This window comes from Schistocerca nitens, chromosome 7 (assembly GCF_023898315.1).
Source record: "Schistocerca nitens isolate TAMUIC-IGC-003100 chromosome 7, iqSchNite1.1, whole genome shotgun sequence".
NCBI lineage: Eukaryota > Metazoa > Arthropoda > Insecta > Orthoptera > Acrididae > Schistocerca > Schistocerca nitens.
This window is the reverse complement of record NC_064620.1, coordinates 226,086,956-226,100,753: the sequence shown is the minus strand read 5'-3', so window position 1 is coordinate 226,100,753 and position 13,798 is coordinate 226,086,956. Positions and strand designations below refer to the sequence as shown.

The 13,798-nt window shown below is 38.5% G+C and overlaps 1 protein-coding gene across 1 annotated transcript in view; it reads left to right on the top strand.

The window, feature by feature from the left end:
• Positions 1 to 13,490, top strand: part of LOC126194954 (lysosomal-trafficking regulator) — a 304,398-nt gene extending 290,908 nt beyond the window's left edge. Inside the window, exons 31-34 of the mRNA XM_049933343.1 lie at positions 592 to 821; positions 3,286 to 3,522; positions 9,675 to 9,749; positions 12,207 to 13,490. Coding sequence (XP_049789300.1) covers positions 592 to 821; positions 3,286 to 3,522; positions 9,675 to 9,749; positions 12,207 to 12,336 — 672 coding nt within the window. The 3' untranslated portion in view covers positions 12,337 to 13,490. The remainder of the gene's footprint in view (positions 1 to 591; positions 822 to 3,285; positions 3,523 to 9,674; positions 9,750 to 12,206) is intronic.
• Positions 13,491 to 13,798: the final 308 nt, after the last annotated feature.

The following is a 13,798-nucleotide window of genomic DNA, read 5'->3' as shown; positions in this document are numbered from 1 at the left end:
CGGTCCGCACTGCAAAAGGTAGTTATTCAGGCTTTTGACAGGTGGTCACAGTAATGTGACTGGATTGTGTAACATCAAGCATAATATCTGTGCCTAACTCTAAGGCAAAATGTGAAGTGGATTTTGTGTGCTAGAAATGTTATGCCTGGTATTTCCTGGAATTCAAAATGGATTATTCTTATTGATCACTTTGTGGATGGTGAAACCTTAAGTCTTCTGCACCAAATTGACGAAAAAATACTTGAGAAATAATAAGCATCTTATCAGAACATGTAAATACAAAAGCCTGTTTGCTTTGCTTACTTTCACTCTGTTGTTTCGTGTAGTACTAGCTTTAGGAACAGCTGTGTATATTCACAGAAACACAAAATATTATCAAAAGCAGATACATTGTGCTCTCTCTCTCTCTCTCTCTCTCTCTCTCTCTCTCTCTTTCTTTCTCTCTCTCGATATGAACCTGTCTTTTAAGCAAAAGGAACTATCAGGGACAGGATGTGATAACTAAGGAGTGGTGATCTATCACTGCATTATTATAGTGGTTAGTACCAATGTAAGTGCTTTACTTCTATTCAACATAATCTATTTACACAGGTGTGCATATGCAGCAGTGCTCCAGATGTTCCACAGTTGTGGCTGGGGCATTCATCTGGTCGAATACAAGTTTTGAGATTTCGGTTGGAGGGATCTCTCGAATTCCGTCCTGAGCCGTCTGTCTTGCTGGGGCACACAGCAGCACTGACTGATATTGTACTCTGTCGCAGCTTCTCAATAGCTGTTTCAGCTGGCTACGATGGAAGTGCCATTATATGGGACCTTAACAGGTAATTAGTATTACACAGTTATTATTAACATTTCAAATAATATAATGTTAAAAGTGCAAGTGTGGATTCCTTGCACAGTGCAGAAACGTAAGCCATTTCCATATAATATCAAGCTGAAGCTCTGAAATAGGTTTAAATTAATGTGGTCACAGAAAATCCTAGATAGAGTACCAGCAGCATAAGAGGCAAGGTGAACTTTCACAATGAACCAGTCCTTGGCATGCTCTCAAATATTTTTGCCATGTGTTAGTGTGATAAAATATTTTCAGATCATGGAATGCTTCAGTTGTGTGTCCAACATTTTGGAAAATATGTGCTTCCACAGTGTTTTGGACTGCCCGCAAATTGGTACAGTTAATAAATGAGAAGAGTTTATCTGAAGGTGTCAACTAATGTAGCTCAGTCAAATGTCAGTTCCATTCTAGTAAGTTTAGATTCGCCGCTAGTTTCTCTCTGTAGTCTCTCTAAGCTTGTGCCGAGGCACATATAGAGGGGAGTTTTCACTGTAGGGGGTGTTACAGAAATTAAGTAATGTGTCTGGATATACCACGTGATGAACATTTGTTGCAGTTTGGTAGTGGACTGCCGACTCAAGGAAGGTGTCTGGATTCATGTCAGAGACCTGTACCCACCACAACCAACACTACATCATAACCCCCCCCATAATCTAGTCTACCTGCTGAAGCAGTGCTAAGAACTGATAACTCACTTAATTTTCCAGTGATAAGTCAGACAAATGTAATTCAATTCAAACTATGTCAGTTTTTCCCCAAATTCCATATCATAGTTGGTAACATGTTAAACCAGTGGTTTGTCTCTCAGTAATATTGAAAATTCGAGCTATACTGTTGAAACAGGGTCAGAAGTATATAAGAGAAACAGAAAAAATTATCGGAGAAACTGTACCCAAAGTTGATTTTGGTGGGTATATACCGTATTTACTCGAATCTAAGCCGCACTTTTTTTCCGGATTTTGTAACCCAAAAAACCGCCTGCGGCTTAGAATCGAGTGCACAGCAAGCGGAAGTTCTGAAAAATGTTGATAGGTGCCGCCACAACTAACTTCTGCCGTCGAATATATGTAGCGCTGCACAAGCATGCTTTGTGGGCACAAAGATAAATACTGGTGCAAAAACCTCTGCATCAGTAAATAAATTAAAAAAAAAGGTAGAAGACGAGCTTTTTTTTTCTCCGCCCCGAGTTTCGACCACTGCATTTTCATACATTATCCAACGAAGTAAATACAAATTCCGTATTGTTCATCTTTGAATGTAGCAGAATTTCAATGTACTACGAAAATCCGACTGGCAAGACTGTTAGGGATGTTTGTCAATATGGCCAACTCTACGTTCCGAGTTTTTTCCTACCTGTGAGAAGAGATGGTTGCTAATAGGAACCTGATGAAATGTGAATCACATGCAGTATTCTCTTCACCATAAGAATAATACGAATATAAACATTTTGCCATGTATTCTTTCGTGTTTGGTGCTATCTCATTTAAATCCTGTCTGCGTAATAAACTACGAAACTAGAGTGAGACAACAGCAAACGCGGAAGAATATACGTATCGTGTCATGTTTATATTAGTATTATTCTTATGCCTAATAGTGATACAGTCAGAAACGAAGCACGGCAACTGACTAGATTTTAAATGTAAGATGACTAATTTCTGTGCAGAATTTGATGTACTAAAGAAGCGGCCGCAAAGATTTTCAAACGGAGGAAAATTTTCGCAAAACTCTCGTTCAGAACATGTTCTATCATACGCATGTTCTATCATACGCATTTGGTTCTTGTTGATCATTATCAAAGAAAGCAGCAGTGTAAGTAACAACAAATAGCAGTCTCTTGCCATTGTTTCGCTAATGAGACGATTCCTTTTTTTTTTTTTTAGCGGCGGTAGCGCGCACAAAAGCAAGTCATGCCGCTAGCGGCGACAGGCCGTAAACACGCACTATCAAAATGCGACAAACAATGCATTACACAGTACAGTAATGCATTTTCAGCTTAGAGTGACATAAACACCTATAACAAAGAAAACGGCACTTATCAGATCAAAGAAAAATAAACAATCGATTCAAACCAGACGAAGCACGTGAAAAAGGAAGGGTACCCGTATAAATATGGACGGAGCACCTGACGCATAGCAATGGCTACCTGGTAAAGCTTAACTGCTAAGCTTACGACTCGAACCAAACTACTGTAGCTGTATCGTCTTTCATTCGACCTAAATTGTGTCTCATATTACAATGGACCAACTTTGTTTCGATTTGGAGGTGCGGCCTAAGACTTTTCTCTCCCCTTGAATTTCGAGTCTCAAATTTCAGGTGCGGCTTAGATTCGGGAATTTTTTTTTTCCTTTATTTCGAGTCTCATTTTTCAGGTGCGGCTTAGATTCGAGTGCGGCTTAGATTCGAGTAAATACGGTACAAAGACTAGCCCTTAAATGTTTCAATTCTTTCAGCTTGTCGTACGTGAGGTCTGTGGCGGTCAGTGAGCCCGTGAAGCTGGCCACAGTGAGCAGAACGCTGGGCGACATTCTGCTTGTGACAGACTCGGAGCTGCTGCTGTTCTCCGTGAACGCTGCGCCTGCAGGCAGGGCATCGCCACCCTCGCTGACCACAGCCGTCTGCTTCTCTGGTGCACCGGAGGGAATTTCCATAAATGCTGTTGCGTCGGGTCACGCAGATGGAGTTATCAGGTTAGATTTCAGTGATGTTTCTTTTCACTTATGATATTAAATGCTTTTTAGATATTTAAGAATTTTTAAAAATAAAAATACCATTGGCTAGTTGTTGCCTTAATGAGGCATTACTCCCAGTACAACAGAAAGACACACATAAAAATAAATAATTGCACTACTCCTAACAGTAGAAACGTTCAGAACTGAAAAGAGGAAAGGAGGACACACATGACGTCTACATCTACATCTACATCTACACTCTACAAGCCACCTTGTGGTGTGTGGTGGAGGGTGCCTTAAGTACCAATCTCACTTACCTCTTTTCCTGTTCCTGTTGCGAATTGTTCAAAGGAAGAACAATTGCTGTGAAGCCTCTGTGTGAGTCTGAATGTCCCTGATCTTATCTTTGGTGCTTGTGTGTGTGTGTGTGTGTGTGTGTGTGTGTGTGTGTGTGTGTGTGTGTGTGTGTGTGTGTGTGTGTGTGTGAGAGAGAGAGAGAGAGAGAGAGAGAGATTTACATAGGGTGAAGCAGTATATTGGTTGACTCTTCCAGAACCATATCCTCTCAGAACTTTGTACTAGTCCAACGAGTGTTTTGTGAGCGGCCTCCTTTGTCAGTGGACTACATTTATTGAGGATTTTTCCCTCTGTCTGACATCTGCCTTACCTATGCATCAAACCAAAAGCCAATTTTATGAAACGAATGTCTTCTGGAAGTCAAGGAACATGGCATCTACCTGTGCATCTGTATCTACCGCTTTCTGGGTATCGCGGATGACCAGACAAGCTGGCTTTCATACAGTCACTATTTTTGGAACCCACGTAAATTTCTGCAGAGCATTTTTCTGGTCTCCAGAAATGTCATAATATACGAGCACTAAACATGTACCAAAATTTTAAAACAGATCAACTTAAGAGAACTGGTAGTTGGGAGCTCCAATGTCAGGCACATAATGGGGCCCCTTAGGGATATGGCTGCAAGGCAGGGGAAGAAAACAAATGTGCACTCCGTGTGCATACCGGGGGGGAGTCATTCCAGATGTGGAAAGGGTCCTTCCGGACGTCATGAAGGGTACAGGGTGCACCCATCTGCAGGTGATCGCTCCTGTCGGCACCAATGATGTGTGTCGCTATGGATCAGAGGAAATCCTCTCTGGCTTCTAGCGGCTATCTGATTTGGTGAAGACTGCCAGTCTCGCTAGTGGGATGAAAGCAGAGCTCACCATCTGCAGCATCGTCGACAGGGCTGACTGCGGACCTTTGGTACAGAGCCGAGTGGAGGGTCTGAATCAGAGGCTGAAACGGTTCTGCGACCGTGTGGGCTGCAGATTCCTCGACTTGGGCCATGGGGTGATGGGGTTTCGGGTTCCGCTGGATAGGTCAGGAGTCCACTACATCCAGCAGTCGGCTACACAGGTAGCAGGGGCTGTGTGGCATGGCCTGGGCGGTTTTTTAGGTTAGATGGTCTCAGGCAAGTACAGAAAGGGCAACAGCCTCAAAGGGTGTGGGGCAAAGTGAGGACATACGGGGACCAAGCAGCAATCGGTATTGTAATTGTAAACTGTTGAAACTGGCTGAAGCCTGAGATAAATTCTGTCAAAATTTTTACACAGGCACAGATGGTGTTAAGAAAGGATAGATTGCATGCAACCGGTGGTGGCGTGTTTGTCGCTGTTAGTAGTAGTTTATCCTGTAGTGAAATAGAAGTGGATACTTCCTGTGAATTATTATGGGTGGAGGTTATACTCAGCAACTGAGCTAGGTTAGTAATTGGCTCCTGTTACTGACCTCCTGACTCGGCAGCATTAGTGGCAGAACAACTGAGAGAAAATCTGGAATACATTTCACATAAATTTCCTCAGCATTTTATAGTCTAAGGGGAGATTTCAATTTACCAGATTTATACTGGGACACTCAGATGTTTAGGACGGGTGGTAGGGACAGAGCATCGAGTGACATTATACTGAGTGCACTATCCGAAAATTACCTTGAGCAATTAAAACAGAGAACCGACTCGTGGAGATAAAATCTTGGACCTACTGATAACAAACAGACCTGAACTTTTCGACTCTGTAAGCGCAGAACAGGGAATCAGTGACAATAAGGCCGTTGCAGCATCCCTGAATATGGAAGTAAATAGGAATATAAAAAAGGGAGGAAGGTTTACCTGTTTAGCAAGAGTAATAGGAGGCAGATTTCAGACTACCTAACAGATCAAAATGAAAATTTCTGTTCCTACACTGACAATGTTGAATGTTCATGGAAAAAGTTCAAGGCAATCGTAAAATGCATTTTAGACAGGTATGTGCCGAGTAAAACTGTGAGGGATGGGATAAACCCCCGTGGTTCAAACAACAAAGTTAGGAAATTACTGCGAAAGCAAAGAGAGCTTCACTGCAAGTTTAAATGCAGCCAAAACCTCTCAGACAAACAGAAGCTAAACGATGTCAAAGTTAGCGTAAGGAGGGCTATGCGTGAAGCGTTCAGTGAATTCGAAAGTAAAATTCTATGTACTGACTTGACAGAAAATCCTAGGAAGTTCTGGTCTTATGTTAAATCAATAAGTGGCTCGAAACAACATATCCAGACGCTCTGGGATGATGATGGCATTGAAACAGAGGATGACACACATAAAGCTGAAATACTAAACACCTTTTCCCAAAGCTGTTTCACAGAGGAAGACCGCACTGCAGTTCCTTCTCTAAATCCTCGCATGAATGAAAAAATGAGTGACATTGAAATAAGTGTCCAAGGAATAGAAAAGCAACTGAAATCACTCAACAGAGGAAACTCCACTGGACCTGATGGGATACCAATTCGTTTCTATATTATTATCTAATATTTTCTTGGTCTCATGAACAAATAAAGCGAGTTGGGTCTCACACAATTGCTGTTTCCAGAAATGACTTGATACGTGAGCAAAAAACATGTTCTAAAATTCTACAACAGATCGATGTCAGAGATACAGGCCTATAGTTTTGCGCATCTGCTCGACGACCCTTCTTGAAAACTGGGACTACCTGTGCTCTTTTCCAATCATTTGGAACCTTCCATTCCTCTAGAGACTTGCGGTACATGGCTATTTAGTGATTACTTTGTCCCACTAGAAGGGAAAGTAGATTGGCAGTAGGTGTGTCTTTAAATTTTAGCTGATTTTTAATCTTAGTGTAAACATAAATGCATTACATTTACAATAAGTAATGTTTGCAAAAATTGAAGTGTAGTTGAAGGTTGAAATGGTGAGTTAGCTTTCAGCATTTTTATATCCTGTTTTGAATGCATTGCATGTGTGATACAAGTAATAAATACTGTTTGCACAAGTCAAAAAATAATTAAAATGTGATCTCGTGTGGTAACACAGCTTGTAGCATTTTTGTATCCTGGTTTCGAATATTTTTTTGTACAATAGACAAGAGATTTTTGAAAACTGCATATGACATTCTCATGAAATTTTTAATCTGAGTGAAGTCCTTTGATTTTAATTCTTTCAATAGTGTTTCTTGGTCTGCTGCTCGTTGTCTTGCAGTAGCGATCTCACTTCCTGAACACGGGGTCCCAGGTTTGATGCCCATCGGGGTCAGGGATTTTCACCTGCTCCAAGATGACTGGATGTTGTTGTGTCATCTTCATCATCATCATTCATCCCATTATGGTCGGAGGAAGGCAACGGCAAACCACCTCCATTAGGACCTTGCCTTGTACGGCAGTGCAGGTCTCCCGCATCGTTCCCCTATGCTCTGTCAAGAAGCATGGGACTTCATTTCCAGTGTTTCTTGATAAATATGTACACCTCTGTATCTATTTCTTCACCCAGAAATTTCTTTTGACATTTTTTTTCCCTTAAATTTTTGATTCTCATTGTGATTTTTTTTTTTTTTTTTTTGCAACAGTCATAATGTAACTATGTTGACAGCTGCCCTGGTTTTTAGCATCACACTATAAACATCCACTTGCCACTTTCATGATGCATCTCTTGTGTATACACTTCTGCAAGCACTTGCAGCAAGTTACTAAAATTAACTTGCCCAAGCGACTTGCAGAAACAAACTTGCACAAGTTTTTGTTCTAATGTAAACATCTCAGCAAGTCCTTGCAGGAGTTACTTGCTTATGGACATGTGCATTAAGACATTATCTTCACAAGTTGTTTCTCTAATTTTTGGATAAAACACCTTGGAAAATTTTAGACAGTTCCCCTTCCTATTACTAGCCCTACGCACTTTGTCTCCCAGTGTATAGGTGATGAGTTGAAATCTCCACCTAAAGTTATAACATTACCAAGAAATTTACATGAAATATCCTCCAAGTTTCCCATCAAATGTTCTGCCACATCTGATGCCGAGGCAGGGGGTCTAAAAAAGCATCTGAAGGGCACATGTGATCACCTTTAACACTTAGCTTCACACAAATTATTTCGCAGTCATAGTGTACTGACCTCACAAGACATTATTGTATTTTTAATGCTGTAAACATGCCTCTACCACCAGCATTCAACCTATCTTTGTGATATACATGATATACATTTCACTAAAGTTTAAAATTTCATTGCTATTAACACCTGGTTTCATCCAGCTTTCTGTTCCTATGCAGGCATTGCTACCGTTTATAAGCAAAACTAGTTCTAAACCTTTCCAGAGTTGCTTCTGACATTAACTAATAGTGTATTAACATTTTCTTTCTCTTATCTCCTATGACAGATGCTACCCTGTATGGGAGTGTAACACATCTTATTGAGCCTGTGGAGGGATTTCCCTCTCCTAAAAAATCCACATGTGCATGTCACATGTACTTCTGCTATCCTAGTAGTCGCATCATGTGTGTTGTTCCCACCTGACCTGTTAAGGGAGTCCTATATTTCTCCAACCAGTAGCAACTCTGTGTAAGGTGAACACCACCCCAAAATCTCCAGTCCCAGGCAGGTGGGACCGAATAACATTCACAGTAGTGAATTACATGACCGAAATAAATGTTAGACACTGAGTGAGTCAGAGATGTTAACGATGGTGCATATGACTACAAAGATGTTAAGTATAGGAATAAAAGTGATATATTTTCACAGAGTAGTAGTTGTATAGAAGCTTTCCAGGGAATGGAGATTTTGAGGTGGTGTTGGCCTTATAAAGACTGGTGTGTAAACCTTTTAGTATGTAGGAAAAGACATAATCATTTGAAAAACTATTCGGTCAGATTTTGCTGATTTGGATGATTTACATGTTGCAACAGTACCGTAATTAGGTTTGCATAGCTTGTGGTGGGTTAATAAAAGGTAAAAGTAACAATTTCATATCTTTGTGTTGGGAATAACCCATGTATGAGTATAGAGGCCCTCTTGAAGCTCATAATCATCTTCGATAATTTATGAAAATTATTAATCAATGCCTTACCTAATTGTTGAAGACTGTCGTTTGGACCAGAAAAATTAGAGCAACAAAAATGCAGTGTCAAACTTTGGAATCTAACAGGCATAATGGCATAAAAATCCATAAGTTCATTATACTTAGGAAAACTGAAGTAGATTGCTGTAAAGATTGTATTCAGGGTTTTCTAATGAGTGGTGCCATTCCTCACAGAACTAATGATTAACTCATTCAAATATCTTCTTACATACTGTAGTAATGTTACAATCATCATTTATTCTTCATTAAAATGCTTTCCAACAAAACTAAATATATCATTGCAATCAGTGGATCAAAAATTATCGTGTAAATAATGGATCGTAATGAATTATGGTTTGAATAGTATTTTGGCATACATAGTTATGTTATACACAATATGTATAATTAAATTCAAATGCATGTTAAAAAGAGAGATTTAGTAATTTTAAGAGGCTTAGAATAATAGCAGATGGAGAGGCTCCAACTTGTTAAGTGTCAGTAATTTATTTTGTTGCAAGTCTGCATTTTCTGATATGCTGGCAACTTTGCCTTCACTTTTATCTTAATGCCAGTTTGATGTATTTGTGCCTGTGTCAGTGGAAATGAATGATATTGAGAAAGCATAGATAAGATTTTAATGAGGGAGGTTTACCTTTTTGAACATTAATTTTACTTCTCTTAACCTCATTGATTTCACAACATTTTAGTAATGACACTGTGCTGTCAATCATGCCATAACCATTCAGTGACATCAGTAATATACTTAATGGAAAGTAATTATTGTTTTGTTTTTCAGATTATGGAGCTCTTGGGACCTCTCACCACTGAAGGAGATATCCTGCAATGCATTATTGTCACAGCCCATAATAAGGTAGGTGTGTCTGCATCCCAGAATATCCATTTATCATAACCACACAGTTGTTATAGTTGAATTCTTTTATCTTGGCGGCTCGCGCATGCCCGCCCAAACGCGGGAGATTGCTGCGTTGCCAGTTGCACACGACGCACGCGCCAAGAGAAACAGCGCCATAGTACAGTATAGTTCGCAAGCTTACGTTTAGGGGGGAGCGCGCTGTTTATGAAGTAAAGCCACCACGGCCGCATTAACCCTTTCGCTGCTACAGAGACGTGCTCCCCGCATTCCGCGCTGTGCGCGATTTTGTCACTGCACTGATCGCCTGTGCTGACACATGGTGTTTCCGACTGCTTTGACACACTTATCATTCGATTCCACAACAACTATTTGGCCCAAAAATTAGATTTTTACACATCTTCTTGACTGATACCTTCCCCCCACTTCCTTTGACTGACCGAAGTGCTTTAAAATAAAGCCAAACGTGCCCGGTGTAAATAAAACTTTTATTACAGTCGCGAAAGACGGAATATTTCTCAATATTACATACGACACCTATGTGGTACTTAAATTAAATGAGATATTGTTATACAGTAAATTTTATATGAAATTTAGGTACCTTGTCCACATTTCATTCTCAACATTGTGGCAACTAAAATCGACCATACGGAAAGTATACGCTATGGACTTTTACCTCTGCAAACTCTTCAAAATTTCGTGCATTGGTTTACTACATTTAATGCTGCACAATAACTGGGTTGAACATCGAAACAAAATTAAGTCATTTATGGGGGGAAGGTATCAGTCAAGAAGATGTGTAAAAATCAAATTTTTGGGCCAAATAGTTTTTGTGAAATCGAATGATAAGTGTGTCAAAGCTGTGGAAACACCATGTGTCTGCACAGGCGAGCAGTGCAGTGATGACAAAATCGCGCACAGCGCGGAATGCGGGGAGCACGTGACTGCAGCAGCGAAAGGGTTAATGAAGAGACAAAGCACTAGAAATTTCAAAAAACTGCATTCAAACGAATAAAATTCGTGAAGTAAGACACTTCGATATTGTTTTAAAATAAAAAAAAATATTTAGCATCGCACAAGGTTTGAATACGTTACCTATCGCCTTCCAATCCAACGCCTTAACCATTACGCTAACGCAGCTTGTCCTGCAATATTTTTCCATAAGGACTCTAACACGGCACGCAAAATTCTGACAAACACTGTTGGTATGCCTATGAATTACATGCACTTCGTCGAAGTACAGTAGGAAATAAACAATTACCGCTGTTCTTTATTGCGAAAAAGCGGTTCGTGAAATTGATACAAACACCTTTACTTGCTATCGCCTGAATCAAGAGTCTTATTGCTTGTTTGGTTTAATTAATTAATAGAAAATGAAGCAATTGGCATAAAGAATGGTTTTTCCAAACTTTCAAAAAACAAAGTCTGCTATCAAGACATTGCTTTTGTTCTATTACTTTATTTATGACTGAACGTTTCTAAAACTGAAGACACTCGTCCGTGCTCTGTACTACAGTCGAGATCTGGCAACGTCGTTCTCTGTTCATTGGCTGACTGTATGTTTTGACGTCAGATGCGCAGAACGAACCTAAACTCGGCCGCCAAGATATATGACGCGCACTTTAATAAATGAAAGCTGTAGAGCTATATGTACCAGATGATACAAGAAAACTTTCAAATTTATTGTGTGTTTTTCTGCAAATACATTAAGCTCAACAGAGGTGAAAAATGTATTAGTTTAGTAGAAAGTATCAGATTTATTACAAAAAATTTTCAAAAGTTTATGTTTCAGAACCTAACTGCAATTCATCTAATGAAAAAGGTTATGTATTGATGAATATGGGCTGTATAGGGGTTTCATGGGAATGCCAAAATGGACAGTTTGAAGTCAAACTGCAAACAAATGATGGAGACAACGCGAAAGAAAGAAAAGGTGGAAAAGGAAATTACAAAAAATTATAAAAGAAGATGGGAAGGGGTAGCTAGCATTCAAGCTCTTAGTAGGAGGGACATAGTTGTTTATGATCAATTGTACAGGTAATCAAGATTTGTTGATTTATGCATTACGAGACAAATATGTGCAGATCAAGTCTATGCATTCTAATAACAGGCTTAAATGCTATAATCCAACATCCCTCTGATATACATTGATATATAGTTTCTTCCAATTGTACTGTTTTTCATTAGTGTCCATACTTTGTCTTCTTATACTGCTTTCTGCTTTGTCTCCATTTTGTTTGTTACAATTTATATAGACATTTGAAGCGGAAGGTGTAGTGATCACAGTATGAATTGCAATTGTATGTACATCCCATTTTCTATATAACATACTATTCCTGCAGTTTGGAATGCCTTAACATCACCCTACAAATCATTATGCCTCAAATTAATGATCTCTCAGTATCTCACCCAATGTAATTCCTGCATTTTAACTTAAATATTGTCTTTCTTTTGCAGTATTACATACTCACACGATGCTCAGCACATGTACGCCTCTGGTGCCAACAGTATTGTTGTTATCTGGGAAGGCATGTCGAGCAAAGGCCCAAGTCATATGCCGAAATTTCTTGATCTTACATCACTGTGAAATGGCTCTCCTTGCAGTTATATCTACTATTTCCTGTTGATGAGATTCATTATAATTACTGTACAATATTTTACTAATGTGTTTGTGAGTTGTATGGATCCAGTAAAGAGGTGTACTGTGTAATGTCAAATGTTTTATGTGGTACTGATAATTCAGAATCTCTCTAGCATGATATTCAGAATCTCCCTAGCAGAAAGATTATTTTTTTATACTCTTAATGTTGTGAATGTTATGATAGTTTAATAATAATCTGTTTCATATTGCATTTCTACTTCATTAATTGAGATATAGTACAAAAATGTAAACCTAGATTACCCCTTTTGTGATAATTATTCATCTATATTTTTCGTGTTATTTTAGTTTTCAGTATAGTATCCAAAATAATTTTTCATCATATTTTCAACAGATATTAAACATACTTTCTACATATGTTTTTGTATCTCATATATAAAGTAAATTAGCCATTTACTGGTCCTTTTCTGTGAATCTCTTAAGGACTGTTGACATTATTCTGCAACTTTTTTTTTTTTTTTTTTTAATTTGCTTATATTTTCGTTAAATTCTCTGCGCTCTCTCTCTCTCTCTCTGTGTGTGTGTGTGTGTGTGTGTGTGTGTGTGTGTGTGTGTGTGTTTCTGAACAATAAATATAAAAAAATAACAGTATTCCTTTCTGCCACTTTAATATCAAATTATCTGAGAGAAATGTTATTCTAGCAGTGTTAAGAATTGCTACTAGTGTATAGAGAAATCTATTTTATTTTGCAACAAATGAATGTAAACATTAATATATTTTTGTCTGGCAGTTTTAGAAGGCATGTTAAAAGAACTATAGACTTCTATTTTCTTATTGTATACAGACCTCAGATATGTACTGAAATCAAACTGACTTTTTGAAACTACATGTATTTTAACACATCTACTAACTAGAGTTAATAATGTTTTTATGAGGTTTTATCAACTTAAAATTTTGTACCTTTTTATCCTATAAAGCTTCAATTAATGGTGACTGCTGTGGCCACTGGCTGACAAATAATAAAAGCTATTCCTTGTAAAAGGTGTGTATTTGAGTGTACTGGGAAATGCATTTGATGGAATGAGAAAATAAATAATAAGTGAAAAGCACAGAAACAATAAATAAAAGAGGAATTGAGGAATTCGAGATTTATTTCCTAAATACAAACTGTAAAGATGGGTACATCACAGCTAGTGTAAATGAAAAATTTATTTTATAGCTAGTTTTGTGAAAATTGTTATCCTAAAAAATTTACCTTTGCATGTAGATATATATTCTCCTAAAGTTTGAATCACAAATACCATTCAGAATATTCTGCAAAACTAAGAGAGGTTCTTCCTTAACACTAATGTACACTGGTACTGACATGATAAAATCATATTACAAACTGTGTTATTAAATTTTAATTAAAGTCATTGGTGTACCTAAAGGTATGTATCTTTAAGGCAA